This window comes from Phaethon aethereus (assembly GCF_964289735.1).
Source record: "Phaethon aethereus genome assembly, chromosome: 3".
Lineage (NCBI taxonomy): Eukaryota > Metazoa > Chordata > Aves > Phaethontiformes > Phaethontidae > Phaethon > Phaethon aethereus.
The window spans coordinates 68566953-68590313 of NC_138576.1; the positions used below are offsets into that span (position 1 = coordinate 68566953).

The following is a 23361-nucleotide window of genomic DNA, read 5'->3' on the forward strand; positions in this document are numbered from 1 at the left end:
TTTTGTTGAAGTCACACGCCTCAGACTGAATACTATTATTGCATTGAGCACCTACATTATTGTAGCACGCAAGTGCTGTTGGTTGGCTGGCTGCTGTAGAAACGCAGAGCAGGGAGGTTTGCCGTAATCTCTTCAGTCACAAGCACATCTTCCTCATGATTTTTTTTTTCCTAATATTTATTACACATATCATATGTTTTAAAATAATTAAGATAGTAAGCCCCAGAAAACATAAGATGAAAGTAGTCCTGATTATACCAGCAAAATTTGTGTGCAGTTCTGAAAACTAAAAAGGTAATGGCATATCAGAGGAGGTAAAAGTACTTCTTTCTACTGAGGTTCTTTCATGCTGACAAAATGAATGTAGTAATAATTCTAGGAGCAACTATTCTCTTCTAAAAGTGGAAGCAAATTTTCTGAAAGGTTTCTCTATTTGAAAATAGCAGTTCTTGCTGTATTTTAAGAAGTTGTAAAATCAAGCGGATCATAAAAAATTATATGCAATCAGATTATGCAAAATTATTTATTTCTTTATTCATCTTTAATATTTTAATGTTTAAGTATGACTATAAGGGATAAGATGACTTACAGTTGGAATTGAAAGATGTTGCCCTTAGGATCAATGAGGAGGAGACAAAAGGTCCACATAGTCAGAGAACCATTTGTGTATATATACCTATAGGTAATGTATTTTTATGAAAGCAAGAATATTACCTCCGTGCCAAATTGAATAGTACCTTGTGTTCATGGATAGCACCATTAAAGTTAATAGTCTTGGAAGATACCCTTTTGTTTTGAATACGAAGACTACTCCCCAGTGTGAGTAAAGGTATTGCCGACCTTCACCAGTGACCTGTATTTTAATGTTTCACATATATATTAGTTCAGAAACTCTATGTTAAGGCTTGCTGTTAAGCATCTAGACTAAAGCTGCTGAATTTTGTTTCATTACTCCAAACCTGTAACTCTCACCTGACATCCTGATTTTGACATGGATGCCAGGAGAGCTGGCTGCCTGCATCTAGGGCAAATTTTGACTATATTCTGCTTATTGCCCACAGTAATTACATTGGGTTCAGAAGATAGTTACAGACAAGGATCATGGCAGCATTTAACCTGGTAACGGATACCGAAAAGGGGCTTGGTAAAAGGTGCTTGATGATGTACTGCTTTCATTTCAAGTTATAAGAGCACGTAGACAACAGGACATCAATGCACACACACTGAAATTGGAACTCATCTGCGTGGCAGATGTCAGTGCTGTGCTCTCCTGTCCTTGCAAAGAGACCCCAAAGCCATCAGAGAGATTGCACACCCCCTCACTTCAGGTCCCCCCCAGTGAAGTTTCAAAGCTCCTTTGTAAAGCTGACACCATTGTTACTACTATGAACATGATACCTGGGCAAAATCATTCATTGCTCCCAGAGCGAGGGAAACAATATAATATTTATATTTTCTTTCATTTGTCAGAAATGATCATGTGCAAATAACAAAATTAAGTAGTTCAATTTTTAGTTTCACAAAGTAATGCAAAGTTGGAAAGTAAAGGGCTATTCAAAGACACACAGCAATTTGCTGTCTAGAAATGGCATTTAAGAAGGCATTAATGGTACATCCTAACATACAACATGTACACAAGACAAAATATAGGTGGGGAAAGACAAATATAAGAGACTAAGTGAGTTTTGGGAGGGAATTAGCTGAGACTAGAATAGCTTTTGTGTGCTCAGTTATCTAAGAGTGGTTTCAAACTGAATTTCACAGAGCACGTCCTGTTACCCGTAACAAGTTGGCCACCCACACAAATGTTGGCTTTCCTGGTTGTCAACTCCTACAACACACCAACAGCAGATGGATGGGCCATATCCTCAGCTGCAGTAAATGAATGCAGCTTTGCTAGTCTTAAGGGGATTCTGTCAATTTACACCAGCTGAAGAACTGGCATGTTAAATAATTTTCTAGTAATAGTTAGTTGTGTAAGTGATAGCTCCACCGGTGAGTAGAAGTCATGAAGTCACCAAAAGGAGAGGAAGGAGAGCCAACAGACCTCCTAGTACAGAAATGCTCGAGACAGCATCATGTAAAATTAGCACAGAGTTGAGCAGTACTGCCGTAGCCCAGAGTAAAAGCACAGTTCAGTGTGGTAGTAACAAAAAGCTCTCAGCCAGGTATTTGGTACGTAGACATTTGCAGACCTCATTAAAGCTGGTACTTTTCTGCCAGCATCAGTGAAAGGGCAGATGAAAGCAGTGAAGCTGGGAACAGCAGAAGCCGCCCCTCCAGCACCAAACTGTGCTGAAAAGCCCGTCATCTGGCAGGAAAGCAGTTTTTCCTGCAAGGGATTGTAAAGTACCACCTAAGGACTCCCTGCTTGCTGATGTGTAATGGGGTGGATGAGATGCGAGACGGCGAGCTGCAAGTAAGCTCGGGGCTCTAAAAAGCAGCGGACGCAGCTTCGGGTCGTCCCAGCGCTCCCCTAAAAGCAGATGTGGATCTCGGAACACTGAGCTGCCTTGTGGCTGGTTGCTCCTGCTGCGTCCAGGCTGCCAAGGCTTTTGTACATTCTTCATGAGTAAATAGCAATCTGTCCAAAAAAAACCCCAAACCCCACCCCCCATTCATTGTAATCCAGTTATCTTCCTAACAGAAACAATTTAACGACGTTCTGAAAGTAGTCTAAACACTTGGATGACTATTCCAAGAGTATATGTGTATTCTTCCTCGGAGAATAACCAGTTTCTCCAACACTAACATCTGAAATTCATCAGTATGATGGCTGGCTGTGCAACAGTAATCAGGAAAGAGATCTTGATGATGATGGCAGGATTCTGTTTTCTCCACATAGACAAAATGCTTGTCAGTTTGGTCTTTTCACTGTACAGGGAAGATGCCAGTGGATAAATCTGTCAGATGAGTACAGCAAAGTTGAGCAGACTTGTTCAGTACCGGGGCAATGTCCTCCCTGTTTATTTCTTTTCCTATACTGTTTAAATGTGGCCATGTGGTCCATAACTCTCCTGACCACCTTAACACAGACTGGACAGTGCTTAAATGAATGAGCTTTCTTCTTTTTCAAGTCGTGAATTCTTATACTTCTTCTGGAACACTTTCTATGTTATGTAAAGAAGTTTACAGTATAATTAACCCATGAAAAAAATGCTGTTTTCAATGCAGAGTTGAACACATTTTCTATCTATAAAATTGTTACAACATACTTTTGCCCTTGGGAAGAAGAAAAAAAAAAATCTATGAAGTAAATCCAATAGCTATAAAAGCCGAGCATTTTTCCCGCTTCTTTCCCATTCTCCAGTTGCTGGTTTGGCAGATAATATGCAATGCTTTCTGTTATTTTACTATATAATATATTGGTCAAAGTATGTCCTTGTGTATATCCAAATATGCTACTTTGGAGCTCAGAGTCTTTGCAAGCAGCTGGCAAAGGGAAATTGCAATACCACTGACTCTACAGAATCCTTATGCCCCATATATCTGTCTGTTTTCCTGAGTATGGTGTGACAGTTACCCTTCCCTCACGTGTCTCACCTTCTCATACTGAAAGGTTTTTATTTCATTCTGAGAAAGGAACAAGTGTAGTAATTCGTATATGTGTTGTGACATCACTTAAAAATCCCAGGGGAGACTAGGGATTAACTACTGTGGCAGTTAATTCTTCAGTTCTAGCAACAACCAGTTTCACTTCCAGCATATACGCTGTGAAAATGTGTGACAGAGGTAGCAGATGTTTGCTGGAGGTGTGATCTGCCACGGAACTGCAGAGCCAGAAGTGAAACCGAGGGCTGCTGCAATCTGGTGGTGTTGACCTCGATGCCTTTGCAGTTACTGATAACCTGAAGGTTCCTTCTGTGGAGAAATCTACTAAAAGGATTCTGCTGCCATAAATGTGCCACTAAAACCGAGCATATTGACACTTTATTTTGAAAAATAACGTTCTCCAAACTCGAGTGAACAGAATCGTCATTAATACCTTCATGGAGAAAAAGCGTTTGTCGTGTGATACTGGTTTTCACGTTTGGTGAGTGCCATTTTGCCAGCGCAAATGAGTATACGTCGTAATGACTAGAGACAGAGTCATTCCGCCCGTGCCTGAACACCCTCGCGGCAGTGCATGTTTGTAAGAGGACTAGCCATTTCTAGATTCTTGTGCAAAATCCAAAACTGCTGACCCAAATATTAGCAAATAGAGAACAGCTTCATATAAATATTCATGAACACACGGCTGCAGTATTCAACCAGAAGATGCCCATTAGCTGAATTCAGGAACAAAAGGTATCGGTTTTCCAAGGAATGTAATGGGGGTTTTTCTCTCTTGCAATATTTAAAAGAAACAAGGCCTGAATTTCATCGGTGTAATGCAGTCGTGCAGACAAGTAATTAAAATAATATCTTTTAAAAGCAAGTCATACTGTGTTTTTCAAATAACTGGTTTATTCCATTGCCTAATGCGTCCTTACTAGATGAATGAGTAGCAATTTTTATAAAGTGAGCTGAGGCAGAGTTGGAAGTTATAGGTAATTACGTCCTAATATTGCTCTTAATGCAACTTGAGGGGTTGTTAACTGTGTACAGCGCAGCATTCTCCGTGCTATTGAGAAGGAACTCGGCATATTTTCGGCTGAGTGCACTCCCGAGCCAAGTTCCCCTTCATGTGTGCTATTGGTATAGTACAGTGATAAAAACCACCTGATGAATGTTTGATTTAATGAATGTTACTTTAACCCCTGCTGCCTGTCTGCTTTTATTTCTATATGATGAAATTTTTTTTTTTTGTTAATTGATTTATCTGCTCTTGGTTCTAGTCGCCGTGTCTCTGAGGAATCAGAAAGTCATCATTCCCCAGGTTCCCGACGTCGACGCTGTGTCTGTGGCAGAGGCTGTCTCAGTGCCAGAGCTTAGCCAGTTTACGCTGTGCTTTGAAGCAACCAAGGGCAGCAGCGATGACAACGATGACTGGAAGGTGTTCTCCTACACCGACGGATTGTCAACAGAATTCTTCAGCTTCGGGAAGACCACACGAGGCCATTTTGTGTCCATCTCCGGCGCGCAGTGCATCCTTGAGAATGCGTTGCCCCGAAGTGCGGAGTTTTTCACGGGAACCTTTCAACAGCTCTGTGTCGTAGGGGATAGCTTCTCGGGCAGTATAGGCATATATGCCAAAAGCACCTATCACATAGTGTACTGTCCGGGTATCTTTGGCAAAGTTATCCCTGGAAACGGGAGGCTGGTGCTGGGCTCGAACAGCAATGAAGTGAGCTCTCTAAATGGGGACATTTACAACTTCCGCCTCTGGAATTTCACCATGAATGCGCAAACGCTGGCCAACCTCAGCTGCGATGTGAAAGGAAACATTGTAGACTGGGAAAATGAATTCTGGAGTATTCCAACTTCAGCACTGAAAGCAGAAAACAATTTGAGTTGTGGTGAGTACGCCTTGCCAAATCTTTTTTGCTTATTTTCCCCACTCACTTCTGCATTGTGCTGAACATACAATGTACCAGCAGGGGAAAAAAAGAGAATTCCTGTGAAAGAAAAACAGCTAGGTCTTACCTTTCTTAGACTTCGGCTCAACTCTTACCAAACACAGAGGCTTTGAAAGGGGATACAGTTGATTCCCTAAAGGAAAAGAAACAAGTCCCCTGCGTATATTGAGTTGCTGCTTGAAATGATCTGCAGATCAAAGTTTTACCGAAACAGTTTGTTTATTTGCCTTTTACTCCTACAAAATCTGGATAACAGGCTGGCATCAAGTGAGATTACAGGGGTCTCTGGAGAAAAAAAAAAGTGTGTTCAGTAACCATTTAGTATATGTTTTTGTATCTGCCCTTTGGCCCTTTGATTAGCCAGAAGGAGCACTTGCTAGCCTTCTGCTGTGTGTGCAGACCCAGCAAAAGCAGTGACAAAACAACAGTGCATATGAGCCAGAAAAATACAAGAAAAGATTACATTGGAGGAGGCAGGCAGGAAGAAAGAGTTTTAGATCAGAATCATTGGGATTTCTCTTCCCGATGACATATTATCAGTCCTTCTTTTAATTAAGTAGTTACTGAAGGTCGGTCTTCCTGTAGATTACTCCAGAAGATAACTTTCAATACATTGTCCAACCTGTTCTCATTTCATGGTTCAAACACTTGATTCTCATAACTGTCCAGGTGTAATTTTTATATATGTGTGTGTTATTACAGCCAGTTGACAATTTTCTACTGGAATGTTTTTTTCCAGATGAAAAAAAAATCAAAACTGAAAAATCTTTGTCACGTTGGACAAATATTTTTATTTTTCTTACTTTTTAGAAAGAATATTTTGGTTAGTAACAACTTTAGAGATATTTGGATAATTATAAAGTGCATATGGGAAAATCTGAATCATGGCCAGCAGTAGCCTATACATGCATATATGACGCTTGCGAAAATCAACTGCTATCAAACTCCATGTCCCCAGAGTTTGAGCCCTCCTATTGTAGCAAATAGACATTTGTTAAAAAAAAAAAAGTTAAAGTAAACAGTGACAAATATTGGTTCTTTCTAAACCACGTGCAGTCTTTTCATATCGAATGTTGTCCTTTCCAATTTTGCCTTCTTGCTCCTCTGACACCTCACTATTTATTAGTTTAAACATAGTTTAAATAGCGTCAATATAAGCATCTCCTGACAGAGCATCTGTCAGCACTCTAAGAATCCTTAGCTTAAGACAGAAACTGGCATCATTAAGGTGTGCTATTTTCTGTATCTAATAGCTCATGAGGGATTAAGGTGGCTAAAAGAACCATTTTGCTTGCTTTAGTTTACTCAAACTGAAACGTGAGGTTCTCATTCACAGCTAGACTCACTGGGACAGCTCTCAGCATGCCTCAGCTAAAAACATTTAAGCAACACCTCTATAAGAACACAAGCAACTGGGTGCCTTCCCCCCTCTACCAGAACAAAGAAAAGGCTGATCTAAACCGTGACTGCTGAAGGTGCTCTGCTTCCATCAGTATGAACTGGTCTGAAAGAAAGTAACTTCCCAGAAAATCTTACTCCTCTTACTCCATTATACCATGAAGACTACCACAACATTTTTACTAAACAGCCTACCCAGACCTCTGTAAATGTTGCAACCTCATTTAATTTTGACTGGAGTCTGTCTTCCTGTTAAAGACTGTCCTGTGACACAAATGCAGTATCACAGCTGTGGTCATAGACACAATACGCTTATTTTCATTCCACAGCTTTATTCCTTGGGATGTCACTGTTCAGCAGTTTCCTTACAGCAGAACATTATTTTACAAAAATGTATATTAGCATTCTTATGTTAGGCTCAGGTGTCTATGCAAGCCACGTCAAATGTATCTATAGATAAGCATTGTCATTTCCTCTAACTAAGCCTATGAGAAAACTAACTCGCTCATCTCACTAGGCAGTCTTTTTCTTTCTGAGATGTTAAATACTGGGTGCAGTGCCATTTCAAAAATCGTTACTAATCCCGGAGATGGAATTGTTAGAATTTTCTTCCCTTCATCTTCTTGAATAAAAGCCTTCATTGTAAAACCAGCCTTCAAGAGGAGAGTTGATGAGTCAGGCTATCAGCCATGAATAAGCCACTGACAGTGGGGAGATGACTCTAACTGATTAGGCTTCATTTACCAGCAGTGGAAGGATTTATGCAGAAAAGACGTTTTCGCACAGCTCCAATCATGCTTCCCCAGGAAGCGGCACGTAACTTAAAAAAGAAAACAAAACAAAACAAGCATTTAGCAGTGATCTCAACATATCTGTGCCTGAACAGCGCTTACGTTTTTCAAGGGGTATTATTTTCATGTTTTTTCAGACAAAGCTTTTACAAGTAGATTTACAGAGTGTGAAAACATGGGCAAATTGTTCCAGATAATCTTTTCATAGTTTTACCTTCTCCTAGTTTATTCCTTAGACTAATGTTTTCACAGCTGTGCAATCATGGTGGGGTGTTTCTGGAAGACTTGATGGAATTCTGTTTTTATTGCTGTACCTTCGCATGGCTTGCATTTAAAGGTATATGTACACTGCCTGGCTAGCCGGACTAATTTTAAAACAAGTAGCCTAAGTAACGATAGCAGTGTAACACCACCAGTTCAGAGCTTAGTGCAGGCAAACTGAGGAGCATTTAATCAACTTCTAGTACTCATTTTGGAGCACTGGCTACACCTATAGCAGGATGTGATCTACTCAGTTTAAGGGTAACGTGGCTGCACATCTGTCCATGCCTGCAATTGCGTGTCCGCTTCGTATGAGTCCTTCATTCCCAAAGGCCAGAGGAATTCTTAATTTTGCTGTCAGGTTTAACTCAGGGTGGGATCTGTCTGCCTTAGGCAGCTGAATGATGTTTCAGGCTGAGCTAATTGCCTTCAGTGCAGTTTATGAATAGTGGAATGAAAAAGGCCGTTCCAAAGGTCAGTTCGTCTCATACTGGAGAAGATGTCACAGTGAAGTCAAAAGTTTTGTGCTGTAGGAGTGCCTGTTCCTCTCTGCCGACTATAAGGAAAGTCTAGCATGACGAGCGGATACGGATGTCTGAGTTTTAGACATTTGAACTGGGTGAGATATATCACACAAAGTGTCCGTAATACAGGTCCGTATCTGCTGTTCACATTACTGACCATGCCACTTGGCTTCATACAGTAGATTATGCCAAGTATCTGTTTGCATCCAAATTATTATATTTTCTTTAGTGGACACTGTGGGAAAGTCTAGTCTGGACAGAATTGGATCCAGTTAAAACTTTAAAAAGTTTCTTGAATATATTCACTGAAAATATTCCTTTTTTAAAGTATACAGTCTTCTGACTTAAGTGCTTTGTAAAGTTGGATTGGATTTTTTTTTAGTTTCACCATATAAAATCGTGATCTTTTTTTAAATACTCACTGAAGAAAATACAAAGGTCCACAGATTTTTAGCCAACTTTCAGGTGATCTTTCTGTGATACAGAACCAAGAGGACATAACTTACGTCAGGTTTTGATGTTGACTGTTTAATATTAGCACACGTGGGGGGTTTTTTGGAGGGGGAGAAATCTCACGTAGGAGGTAGTATATTCACTTACAACATCCTTCTCGGAGTTCATAGGAGGTGTATCAAGGAAATGAATTTGCCTGTATCTCTTAATCCATTAAAAAAAAAAAAAGCTGAGCTTTAATGTTTGTTGAGGATCATGTGTTTTAAATTCTGCCGTATTTTTGTCGGCGACACATGTAATGGTATCTGTGGCATGACACGGTTTCTGTGTCGAGGCCCCACGCTTCATCTGTTCTTGCATCACAGGAAATACCGTCCCAGCTATCTTTACGAGCTGATGGGTGGTGGCTCTTTAATTTTATGAAGGAAACGCTGGTTCATGAGAGATCCTCGTTGAGTCAATATGATTCTGAAGTGGTAAAGCCGAAGCCAAGAGCGCAGTGCTCGCAGTAGGTGCCGGTGATGCCGTACTCTGGCCCCGTTGTTTTCAACACTGTGTGCCAAAGCAGCTGTACCTGCAGCTGGACCGCTGGGGTGCACAAAGTGTAATAATGCAGTTTCACCAGTTCTTTTTCTGTAGCCATTCTTACGTGCCCTGCTTTTGTCTCCAGACCATCAAAGTGTGTGTATGTTGTTATGAATAATTCAGTAGAGATACAGACTTATAACATTTATCTGCTTATAAATCATGCATACCAGAATATTAATCACACCCACGCCCTGGGCAGAGGAACAAGTTTAATCACCTTTTATCTGGTTGGTGTCTGTCACAGGAAGATTGCTCAGAAGTGTGCGGTGGGTAACCTGTGCTACAGCAGTGGAGCGCGGTTGCTTCTCCAAGGCGCATGTTATGACGATGGGATAAATCCTATGGCCACACTGACCCCTCCGCCTAAAGCTGGCTCACAGAGTACACGCAAGCTGCGTTTATTTAAGGCGATGTTATTTAGCGAAAGTTAAGAAAACCGGGGAGGTTACCTAAGCGACTGTAACTTGCAAGTCAGCAGGGTTTTCATGGATCCCTCAGCCGCCACAGAAGGTGAAAACACTTAAGTCTTACAGGCAAGTGGCAATATCAGTTTTGCCACAGAGAGAAATTAGTAAGAGGACTGTGACAGTACAAGATACAACATATTTTGAGACATGGTAGTTTTATGCCTAGTAGCCAAACTTTTCTAATTATTTTACTTTCTTTTTTCTAAAGGCTCGTACCTAATTCCCTCCTCTGCAATTGAACCAACCAGTTGTGCAAACCTGGGAAGCCTTTGCCAAGGTAAGAAGCCCAGGTCATTCTCACAGTTACATCTTTATTGTCCTTGGTTTTTTTATTCCATTTCTGTTTTATTATTGTTTTTAAAAGGGTGAACTGCAATAAAAAATAGAAAGGAAAGGAATTCCTTAGTCTCATCAAGTGTGTGGGTGTCCTGTATGTACAATATGTGGAAAAAATATGATCATTCCCTTGATAATAACATTTTCCAAATATTCTCCATTATATCAAAACTGAATTAATTGACTCCTTTCAGTTCTTTCTCCATCTCTTTTCCTCCTGCACATTTTGTCAATAAAATATTAACCAGGATAAGAGGTAGGTATATCTGTAAATAAAAAATGAGCAGATGTAAATAAAGTAACTGACTATTATTCATTTTTTTCCCAATAAGCTAGTTGGAGGCTAGATACTTTGAGATTAGCAAGTAAAAGGTTAACATCAAACTGCAAAATCTAGCAGCTATTGGATTTGTTACAGCACTTATCGATGGTTTAATGTTGTAAAAATCACCACATGTAAGAATTCGTAAGGTCTCTTGAAAGGTCAGCTCGGCTGAATGCAAGGAATGGGTGAACCCTAAAGATTTCCATGCCATGTGAATCCTTGGACATGCAAGAACAGTTAATTCCTTCTACTCTGCTTAGAGGCTGAAGTTCTATAAAAACGCTCGACATGAACATCAGCCCATTTCCACAATACCTGCATGAAAACAGACCTGCTAATGAGGTGGCATCCTATGTTAAACTTTAATCACAGCAGCAGCTGCACCGAAAATAACGCCTAGCTCTGTAACCCTTTTCAGGCTGAATGGTGGAGGATGGAGACAGGAGAGAATAAAATATAAAATGGGATGGAGGAAGTCTCAGAATTCTTTCAAAACCGACATTTACAAGTAAATGAGATTTAGCTTAAAAATAAGGAAAATGCACTCTGCTTGGGAAACCAGTAAGAGATCCGTGTCAGTCTGCAGTGCACTACTTCTAGATTTTCCTGAGGTAAATTTGGTTCAGGGTCTTGCAGCATATTGTACTGGTCTCCACAGAGAAAGTGAAATGCCAGTTATGTCCATAATGAGGTTTCAAACAGTAATTTTCAGGCTTCATATTCACAAAGCATAGTAGCATCTAAATATTACTACTCAAAAACCTTAGGTAATGTGACAGCAACAATTATTCAGTATTAGTCTTTTTATATGTAAAGGTTAATGCAGCCACCATATAAAGATCTTTGTGTATTCTCTTGGAAGAACTCTGAGAGTTTTCCTCTATCAAAATGGCATGGTGTGAAAGGAGAGAGAATATCTTTCATTAGGTCGGCTAATACGGCTGCAGACATGGACACACTTTCAGCAGAACAAGCCTGCGTTTCTAAAAGCCTCAGCCTTTTTTCCAGCTTTATTAACTTGTCTAGTAGAAGATACTCCTAATAAAAGTTGCTACCTTTCAAACTTGCTTCTCTTAACTTCTTAGACCATCACATCTTCAATAAACACTATGACTCCTTTCACAAAGGTAGTATTCTTTCCTTCTCTGAAAAGTGTTTGGTAAAGTGTCACTGGTGTTCTGTGTCACTGTGGAAGTGGCAGATCAGATTTACCCTGTTCCTTATCATCATCGTTATTGTCATAATAGTGAAAATCATAAAAAGACGTCTGTCTGTCTGTTTCTGTCAGCACTGCAGACTTATTTTAAGCTGAGAGGCCAGTTTGGATTCTTTGTTTGTTTGTTTGTTGCATGTTGTGCAATAGCACCAGTAACAAAGTTTGTGGATGCCAGATTATGTCAGCTACAGTTTGATGAAAGAGCCATTTTCTCCATTATGCTTAGCAAATGTTTTCATTCAGTGGAAGAGGCCTCCTTTAACAGTGTTGGCTGGAAGATGCAATCAGTAAGAAGCCTTAAAACTTGTCTCTCAGACAGTGTAGCCCTGAAGTTACATGGAATAAGAGCTTTTTGTATTATAGGGTGTCGCTTTATATATTCACGTTCCCACTTAGATCCTGTTTGATGCAGTCTCCAACTCTTCCTTCTCTTTCCCTAAGTTTCTTGTTTCACTGGAACCTGAACACAAACCTGCTCCCTAAGCGGAGATGTGAGTTTATGACTTTCCGACTCCAAAGGTTAGCTTAAACAACCTCAGGAAAAAATCAAAGGTGCAATTTTGTGACTAAAATACAATTGCTTAACCTTTCCAGGTTGGTTCTTGGTCAAAATCTGAAAAAGATGTGTAACACTGATATTAAACTGCCCCAACCTTCACATCTTAAAAAGAATTTTCAGGGAAAAAGAAATCTGTCAGTGAGTGGAGTTGCATTTCCTGGGAATACTAGATAAAATTAAATTATTTTCCAAACTATTCTTTGAAAATTTAGTGGAATGCTCTTTTAATTCTTCTAGCATGTATACCTTCCCAGTCTGCTGCGGGAGACGTGCAGTTTTGGCTCCTCACTCTTGAGTTTGAAAAGTGTTCTAGCTGGTTCTTCTGGGAAACATTTGCCAGGGCTGTGTGGGATGATTCCTGTTAGTGTCAGTGGGAACAGTACAGCTGAGATCCTACACGAAGCTTTCAAAATATATATTCCACTCCAGTTATTCCAAGTCTGATTTCAGTTCTCTTCATTGTATGGAGTTCAGTGGAGTCAACTGGATCCTTACATGGGTGTTTGAGTTTCACGTTTGTTCATCATCTTCAGGCCCTGAGTAGGGACAATTATTCTTTTCACAAGCAATATTTTCAGTGCATGCGTCTTAGTACTTACAAGATTTATTTTCTGGTCTTTGCACAGCTGTTTGGATCTGAAGCTCTCATAACAGGATTTTGAGCTTATGAAAGCAGTACAGGACTGATCTTGCAAACCTTTCACTGGCAAAACTCCCACTGAAGTCAGTGAAATTGAAGATTGCGGGATTGGGACCTCAGTTCATATCCATTCATCACTTTGTGCAGAAAAATTAATGTGTTTATTTAACATTTATGGCATTGTGTGTAGATGGTTTCATTTTACATTGTCATGCATTGTTCCCATTTTGTCTTACCTCATTAACATTCATATTTCATTCAAGTTCACCTCTTTCTCATCTTTATTACCAGCTACTGTAAATGCTACTACTCCTACACCACCCACTGTCACCACTAACATGCCCGATACTAATAGAAACGATAAGCCAAACAATGGTAAGAAATCCTGTGTTACATTTTTTCTTGTACAGTGTTTAGAGCAAATTTATTGTATTTTAAGGTGTGTTTTTCATACTACCATAATGTCAAGGGTCATGTCTCAGTTCTGATCTCATTTACACTGAAATAAATCAGGAGTCACTGCACTGGACCACGTAAGAACAGTGTAAATGAGAACAGAACCAAACTCAGTGTTTATTTCTATCGTGTTTACCTGGCTCTTGTACAAAAGGGACTCACTTTGTGTCAGCTGCTGTATTGACCCATGCAAAGAATGAGGGAAAGGAGAGGGATTTTTAACAAGGGTCCAAAAAAAGCCATGCTATTGAAATGTTTTAAGGCTGCAGGTTATGAGGCATTGTGTAGCTCCCACTTGTGCAGCCAGGGTGGTAGTATGCTGGGATTTGTCTGTTCCTCACTGGTCGGGCACAGGAGCCAAGTGGAATCGTTCCTATGGAGCAAAGCCGCTTCCACTGAGTCAACAGGAATCTTTCCACTGACTTCAAGAAGAGCTGGATCAGACTTTACTAGGGAAAATGTTGACAATATCAGATATCGTTTACTTTTCATTTAGAAAGATTAAGGGAAAAAATAAGGTAGTAAGTGAGCCTATTATTAGCACAGGAAAAAAGCAGGGATTTCTTTTGAGGTTTTCTCAAATTCTATGATATCATTGTCTCCTAGAGACTGAGCATCATTTTGTGAGGCACTGCTAAAATATTTATTAGTTTGTTAAAGATAGTTGTTAAACATTATTAACAACACAGAGGTAAGATTTCTGCAATTTTCATCTGAGACTTAAAGATAATTTTTGTAAATATTTATTTTTTCAGTGTGCTCCACAGAAGTAAATTAGAATCTGTTTGGTCGGGGTTTCTTTTTGTAGGGTTTTGTTTTTTTGTTTGTTTTTTTCTGAATGCATCAGTTGTAGGATTTAAAATTCTTGGAGGGTTTTTCCTCTTGGCAGATCATTTCTTCTACATTGGCAATCAGGCAGTACAGTAGACAGCATGAAAGAATTTATCTGAATTCAGCCTGTTTGGATTTTACTAAGCTGTAGAATTAAGAAGAAAATATTGAAAATTTCTTTAAAATTGTGCTTTTTTCTTCTTGTGGAGCCACTCACTCTATATTCAGTTAACTCTGATTTTTTTAACTACAGACGGAACTGAATGCCTTATTAATGTTAGTATGAATAAAAAATGGACAATTAAGTCCTTTCTTTGGCTTTGAAACACCAGAGAGAAAGCAGAAAGACTAAGAAAAATAAGCCAAATTCATTTACAGTAAAAGCAAATTAAACTGTCACTCAGCTAACTGCCGTCATTTTCCACTCTTGGTGAGTTGATTTTTAGACCAAGAGCAGAAAGCCAAGAACAGACAGTTAAGTTGCATATATTTTCTTTAATCTATTAACTATGTGGCTTACTACACACAGACCTGCAGGAATTCAGACTTCCTGCTACGGTTATCTTCAGAATGAAGAGAAATTCACCTGAATCCTCCCATTCACGACCACAGAGGCAGCAGGAGTCTAAGATAGAAGGGGTCAAAACCATAGGAATTATCTCAACCCCACTTATTTGGCCAGTGAAACAAAGGCCTCTCCGTTTCAGTAAAACCTCAGCAGATGAGAACCCAGAGAGAAAAAACACATACAACTTGGTTCTTCCAACTATGTCCACATCAGTTGCTTCTGAGGAGACCAGCAATGATACTTTGGCTGCTTTTACAGAAAAATTCGACCTAGATAATACTGTGATGAATCAGTTACCAAAAGAAAATATTTTGAATTATTCTGGAAGTTCATTTCATGGCACTTCAGTTGCAGCAGATGCTGTTACAGAGCCTTCTGTGAATGCAGCAGTTCCTCTTCTTCAACGCAGAAGTCCTAATGCAGAGCTAGCATGGACTTTGGCAGATGGGCTGGATCATTCTGACTCTGAGTCAGTGTTCCGCTCTCCTGTTAGCAGCAACAGTACTGCTTATGAACACAAAAAAGAAACTGGATGGATTTCGTCCTCCAACAGCAGCACAACCAATGTCATGTATGTAAGCAGTGCCTTGGAGCCTGTGAGTTGGCAGGGTGAGACTTCTGTATTTCACCATCATATCACCTCTGACGTTCAAGAAGACAGATACCATTTTCTTTCTAGCTTATCTATAACACCTACGGAGGAGAAATCATCATTCCAAAAAAGTAGGCTAGATTTGCTAGACTTTGCACCTGAAAATTTTTACCTGGAAATGATAGAAGGCAACGCTGATAGGAAAACTTTCCCTATGTTAGCAGCAAACAGTGACTTTCAGTTTAGAAAATCTACGCACATTAAGGAACATCACTCAGGAGGCACTACAAATTTAACCTCTGTGGAGACTCCATGTGCAAACCCAACAACTTTTTTTCAAAACATGAAAAAAACATACACAAAATTTGTGCCTGACATCCCACTGACAAATTCAGTCCTAGGACACAGTAGAGAACTACTAACATTTTCAGCAGCTCTGGTAGGAACAGGCTGGACAAGCTCAGCATTTAAGCATGTTGTAACAATGCTACCTGTTTATCAACAGTCGTCTGACATATATTTGCAAAGTGACAGTATATTTGTATCTAATAGCAATTACTGGTCTCATTATTTAAAACATTCAGTATATTTTCAAAAGCCAAGTGAGACCCTCAGAAATGGAGTACTGGAGAACAATATAGATGCATTTCATGATAGTAATGAAAATAAAGAGTCAACTTTTTCCATATTAGAACCAGAGGACATGAATAGAGTTGGCAACTCCTGGCACTCAGGTAACTTGGATTTTCCAACAAAATATGTAGATATTTCCCCTTCTTTAACAGGAAGTTTCTGGACTGTTTCCTATCATTTGAAGGAAGCATCCCAAATGTTTTCTGGGGAGCTGTCAGAAAATTGGTGGCTCTCGTTTAATAAACTGCTTTCTTCCCCAACAGAGAGATTGCCATCCATTAGTTCACCTGCTAAGTGTGCCAGTATCTCTGAACAAACATCTGCCATTACATTATCAGGTCACAGGGCTGAAGAAATGAACTACTCTAGTCACTCATCAGCTTTGGAAACACAGACCTTTAGTTCATTTATTCCAGGCCTTTCAAAGAGAATTTCAGAAAGTAATGGCAGGTCAGTATCACAGTTGCAGCCAACAGTGGACTTTGCAAACCTAACCATGTCTTCCAACAGTGAATTTTATTTTGATTTTCCTTTCCCTTCCCTGGAAGCACCTTTGAATCAACCCTCTGTACAGGTACAGGTAAGTGCCTTTGATAAGGTACTTGAAAACTCCACAGAAAAATTAATGATATTTGATAGTTTGCACGTGCAAATTGGAACTGACATAGTAAGAGATCAAACCAACATGACCTTCCTAAACAATAGACAGCAGCTTGTTTCTGTCCTTCCAGCACATTCAGGAACCCAGCCTTCATGTTCAAAGAATAGCCAAGCTGCTTTCTTGATCAACACACCAGTTAGGAATTTGGTAAACAGTACAAGAACACATGGATCACCGCAGTCGCAAAGTCTTTCAGTGAACAGTCCTGTAACAAATTCTATTGAAAAAGCAAGTAAAGTTCAAATAGATGAAGGTGTTTTTTTAAAAAACATCAGCTTGATGAGTTCTGACTTCCTTCCAATGACATTGTCTTTGGAATTAAGGCACCTTCTTCATTCAGACTCAAAAAGTGTACCTCCTAACAGCTACTCCACACCTCCACTCCCACAAAGTTTTCAGAACCATCTTGATACGATTTCTCCAAGCCTGATCACTCAGTGGGATGTAGCAGAGTTAAGTTTGCCAACAACAGTAACACCAAGAAGTCATCTTACTGTTTTAGGACAACACTCCGTTGAAAATCAAGGGGACAATCTGAGGCACCCTCTATGGGCAGTAGGAAAAGAAATCGTTGGTGATAATGAAGACATAAGGAATTCTGCTGTTCTGACATCAACAAACATATTGAGGCTTTCTGAATGGGATTCGGAAGGGGAGGTGTATGGATCCTTTAGCAAGTACAGAGAAGGAACGTCTTCTCTGAATACTGGTATTATCCATGCCTCAGATTTTGAAAATGCTGATTATGGCCATTTTGCAAAACTGTCTTTTATTTTGGAGTATTCAAGAACTGCAGTAATGGATGATGTGATACCTTTGCCATCTTCATACAGTGGAGTTACTATTCAGCACGAAGAGACCATCTTGAAAAGCTCTCTAACACCACCTGCAGCAGCCATCCGTCACTCTTTCATCGAGTCCCAAATGCCAGTTTCTTCTGTAATGTACCATCAGTCATCAGTTTCGGCACATGTTCATTCCTTGACCAATTTACCATCTGGGACAAGCCAAAATACCACCCCTTACCCACCACTGAAGCAACTTACTAGCTCTCCTGCAGTCTTTTTGTCTTGTTCATGTTACGCCGTCACTGAGCTGGGCTGCCAGTGTCAAACTGAGGTCAACTACAGTATGTCAAGCCGTGAAGTTAGATGTAGAAAAAAACCTAGATCATCTTACCTATTAGATACCCAGTTGGTAGATGGAACATAGAAGTAGCCAGCTTTCATCCTTTAGATACAGATCCATTTAGCATATGAAAAGATTTTGGAATAGTAATTTGATTACAGTAGAAGGGAATTTGTAACATCCTAGTGATAGTAAATGCCATTAGCATGTGGTTTCTAATTTTTCTGTACTTCTCTAAGACAGCTCTCATGAGACTATGAGGGTAATATATTTGGTTGCCATGTAATTTATATATCTTTATGCCAATTTATTGTTTGAGATTGTATGAATGTTTTTCATTTAAAGTATTCATATATTTCTGAGGATTTAACTTTTAAAAAGCAAAGATTTTCCAAAATAAACTTTTGGATAATTTGCCTAACAGAATTTAAAAAAAAATCCTGGTATTTCATTGATCATTATATTTTTGTAGTTGGTGGTGGGTGTGGGGAGAATTGTTTTTCCAGGTTCCTTTTTCCTCTTTTTTCAAATTATCTTTGGCTACTTTTCATCAATTTTCTGCCCATAAAAATATTTTTTTTCATTTAGCATTTTGAGGTGGGTTTTCCACTGTTTAATTTGGAGAGTGAGAAATCATTTTTAGTTTTCGCTATCTGCCATTGCAGTCTCCTGAGAGTGTTTAAAAATGTAGATTAGTTCTTTGTTCTTGCTCTTTTTTTGCTTCATTAAAACATGCTTTGGGTCACCCTCTGGTGGAGATCTTGAAGCTGTTGAATAGTTTGTAGTTATTATGTTTGATTTTAAAACCACTTTGCATATTCCTATATTAAAGTGATTTTGTCCATATACGTAATTATATAAATAAGGTTATAATTATATATATGATTATACATGAATGTGTGAGAATACATATGATGCACACTTTCTGTATGTGTGTATCTGAATAGTACATATAAAAGGTACATTATACGTATAAAATTGAATATATGTATATACAGAGATATATACGTATAAATGAGATCCAAGTCTTGCAAGTGTTTCAGCTTGCCCAAAGTCCAATCTTCTACTTCCAAAGCCTGAATTTTTCTCTTTATTTGAAGCTTTCACAGTAATGATAACAAACTAAAGATTAAACTGCCCACCAAATTTGTGTGTCTGCTGAGTTATGGGAGGAAAAAAAGACAATAAATCAAAAAACAAGCAAGTTTATTCTACTCATACCTAAAATTTAATCATAGCTTACCAAAGAAGGTAACTGGTAAAACCATCTTTCTGCAAGAAATTGATTCTTTAGTATTTTATCACGGAGGAATTTTCATACTAATCTCAGTGATCATATGATCAATTCCATGATGAAAAGAAAGAACAATACTCAAGCCAGTTCATGAATAGGATAGTAAACAATATGCACAATTAAATGAGAAAATACTGACTTCAGGTTTTTTTCCAGATACTTTCATTTCAAGCTTTTGTAAACTGATTATGTGTGAAGTTGTAAACATGAAATTTGTTCCACATGTAGATAACTAGAATAAAAGTCTTTTATCTAGACTCAGAAAGATAGAGCAGTTCCTTTACAATCAAGAGACAGAAAGGGATTTCTGTATAATTGTTGTCATGTCCTCTTCTGTCCTATGTAGTGTCCCTTTAAGATTTACATAAGATTTATATAAATACAGGTATCTGTGATCAAGACCCACAACTTCATTTGGTAACAGCCCTGAACCAAGCAATGCCACATGTGCGCATACATGAAAGTGAACTCATCCAGAAGCTCTTAAACCTCCCCCACATCCTGGGAAATTTTATCCAACCAGAGTGTACAGAATTTTTAGTGGCTTAACGAAAAAAATTTGACTTGTGAAAGGTATAGACTTTTAACACAGAGCATAACTATGAGATGATATGATGTTATTTATTAGATGTGAAATCTTGTAACACTGCCTAACAACTCAGGAGCTTAAAGAGGATTTATATTTACCTGGATCTATTTCAAAACAATTTTACTGATTATAAAATTGCTCCAAGTCAAGTGTTACACATTTTGTGACTGAAAGATGGTTTGTTCAGCTGCCAGTTTTGTAAAGCTAATGTGGGTTCTTCTGCTATCTGGCCATCGGCAAGGCTGAGAGCAAAGACAATGCTGTGAAAACAAGAGCTGGATATCCCTTCTCCCACCTGATTCTGTTCTCAGTTATCTTGTTACACTCAATTGATGAGCCTTATCTGCTCTCACAAACTTTTAAATCTAATCTGCAGTGATTGAATTCTGGATTATAACAGTGTGACTGAAAGCAGACTTTATCTGTATTACAGATTTCAGTTATTATGATTATTTTGTAAATTCATGGCATTTTCATGATTTTGCTTTTACACACCACATTAAAGGCATGTGCAAAATACTATTTATATGTACATTGTTTGTGAGTTTCCATGCCACATTTCAAGTGTCTCCAAAAATATGGACGGGGAGGGAATTCTTGTCTAATTCAACAGAACTAATGAGAATGGGCCCAAGCCTGCAGGGCTTGATCGTGCCAAACTTGTATAATGCAAGCAAGAGCTTGAGGTGTCCTTGTACCTGGGGTTTGGCCCAATTTTTATATTCATCATGAAACTAGAGTGTCATTGTTAAAAAGGTAAATTTGCTCAGTTTCTAACATTATAATGCTGTTTTAAATGAACAGGTGGGCTATTCTACAGGATATCTATAACTGTCTTTAGTTCCAACTCCAACTCGGTGTCAAAAGTACATGACGTGGTTGCAGAATGGGTAAGTTAAGTTTTCTTTCCTCTGTGATTACATGTATGAATCTGCCCTATTGACATTATCAATCTGAAAAGGAAATAAAAGAGAGAATACCGAATAAATTCTCAAATTAATATGTGTTTACTGAAGATCTTTCTGTTATTGATTTGTGCAGTAATGAACTCAAATGTAGCTGAGGCTACTAGGCACTATGGATAAAATTTTGGAATATTGCCACTATACCAGCCAGCTTCTTAAGAAATGTAGATACTAGTTGAGATTTTGGAAAGTATGGAGTAATTGGAATTGTCCATTGAAAGAGGTAGATGTCTAAGTTCCAATATCACTATACAGAGCAAATGTTTTGTCCCTAAATGCTAACGTGGTTTTGAAGTTACATTGTGATAGAAATAATAAAAAAAACAGTCAGCGTTCACTTGTGTGAGGCAGTACACTTTCCCAAATTACCCTAATATTCTCTGCTTCAGAAGTCTTCTGCCATAGGTTAGTTGTTGGGCTTTCTAGTAGCCCCCGGGGTTTTCATCCCATTTTAGCAGACATAAGCTCCTTCCTGGGCCCTCTGGGTGGAGGATTCTTGAAGTTCCTGCCTCTGAAAGTTTTTCCTGTCTGAATACAGACACTCTCTGTCCTTTTTGACGGTTATTGACTAGCTATTAGTTTTTGACTAGTTATTGCCTAGTGGCACTCACACAATCTGTAAGTAGTCTTTATACCAACTATTTACATGAAGATACGATGTCATAAACATATGGCAATTACTCTTTATTTTTCTTTTCATAAACTGGGAGGCTTTCAGCTTTCAGAAGCTAAGGAAGAGAAACCACCTATAGTCGTCTACAGACCAGAAGTGCAGCCATCTACACCTGCCAAGGCTGTTCTCTTCGCAGCAGTAGCCAGGCAAAGTGCATAGGTGCCTGAGCCAAAGAATCTAGAACAGTGTCACTTGGGCCGAGCAGAGTATGCAAAAGTGTCTCCCAGGGGGAAGACTGAGCAGCCGTTGCCCGCTCAGAATAAATAGTAGAAAGGTCTGAAAAAAATATAATTGTAAGGTTGTAGACTTTTAGGTGAAAACTGAGCCTGTAGTTTTGTCAGTAAATCTTTTCTAATCAAGGTGTTTCTGAGATTTTAAGATGAGGAAGAGAGGGAGAAAAGGACAAGTTGCCTCTACACTGTATCATGACCTTATAGAGATTTCATTCTGTCAGTAAAAAGCTCACATCTCGCACTACCAGTTGTACACCTAATATAACAATCACTTCACTGAAATGGGAGAGTGCTCTCTTTGCTTTGAAAAGCTGAAGGGGATTTCTCAAGGGGGAGAAGGGTGAAATTCTAACTCTGTCTTAAGCAACAAAGAGCCCCGTTAACATCTCACCATTCACGTGATCAATATCTTCGTGTTTTTCAGCTAAACCGTACTTTCCAGAACTGGAATTACACTGTATATGTGGTCAATATCAGGTAAATGAAGGGGGACGACGTTTATACTACACTCCTTTTGAGAATTAGCCCACCCTAATTAATGTTTATTTCTTTTATAGCATCCACCCTGGCTCCATAAAAGAGGGAGTAAGAGAAAAAAGAAGTATTAAAAGGTAACATTTTTAAAGACTTTTTCTTGATAGAGCCAATGGCTGCTATTACAAGTAACTTTACAACAGGCTTTATTGTCTGTTATTGGATTCATTGTCTATTAGTGGGCATATGCTGCCAGTCTATAAATATTTGACTGCTGACAAGCTGAGTGCTCTGGATGTGCTCAGAAATCTGATATTGGTTATTGTGTTTGTTTTGGCTTAAACCTGCTGAACTTTAAACCTTAACAGATCATTTTTTCAGAACTCAGGTTTCGTCTGTCACAAAACTGAATAGACATCTCATATGTATGTGGTACAGCACACCCAGCTTTCTTTAGCGACAAGCTTTGGTACGCTGGTATCTATCCACTGCCACTGCAGTTATTCTCTTGAACCAGAGCCTTTAGAGTTAACAGACTTCTTACTAGATGCAAAACACTGAAAAATCATGCTAGAATTGAAAGCCAAACTAGTGTGAGTTGAACTATTTACCATATGCTCTCATTTCCTGACTTCTGCTGGGCGCAGAGGCTCTGAGTTGGGGCGGCCTCAAAGGCAGCCAAAGAAAGTTCGGTGGGTCACACCCCCTGGAAATTGGGCCTCGGGGGAATTCTTTGAAAGCAGCAGGCTGATTTCTGAGGGATATATGGGGAGGGAGTGAATCTTAGGACTGAATTAAGGCGAGGAAACCAAAACATAATTAGTCTTGTGAGGAAGGGGCAACAAGTGGGTGTGGGTGATATCTGTTTGCAGTGTAGGCAAAAGTCCCGGAGGAAAGGACTTTAACAGCTGACTCCTGAGAACTGCCATGATAACAGCTGGGCTTTTTAATTTCAGAGATAGCCCAGTATTCCCAATTTACCATCAGGAAGTAGTTACTGATGCTTCCAGTTTTCTACACAGTTTACCCAAACGTGAAAAGATTTGTAAGAGGTACTCCCTCCTTCCCACACACCCACAGCAGAAAGACAGCTTTTATTGGCAAAGCCATTTAACTGGTACGGTGTAAACTCAGTCTCTGAATGGGCTATTTTGCTGCTTGACCTACATTTACAGTAGGGTGTAGTGATGTGGGTGGGATTTTTTTTC

At 39.1% G+C, this 23361-nt stretch overlaps 1 protein-coding gene across 1 annotated transcript in view; it reads left to right on the forward strand.

The window, feature by feature from the left end:
• The window catches only part of ADGRG6 (adhesion G protein-coupled receptor G6), a gene marked incomplete at its 3' end in the record, with an annotated part of 106650 nt that overhangs the window by 39377 nt on the left and 43912 nt on the right, over positions 1-23361 (forward strand). The window contains exons 3-8 of the mRNA XM_081998398.1: positions 4818-5438; positions 10189-10257; positions 13348-13431; positions 20613-20698; positions 22104-22156; positions 22237-22290. Of these exons, the coding sequence (XP_081854524.1) occupies positions 4818-5438; positions 10189-10257; positions 13348-13431; positions 20613-20698; positions 22104-22156; positions 22237-22290 (967 nt within the window). The remainder of the gene's footprint in view (positions 1-4817; positions 5439-10188; positions 10258-13347; positions 13432-20612; positions 20699-22103; positions 22157-22236; positions 22291-23361) is intronic.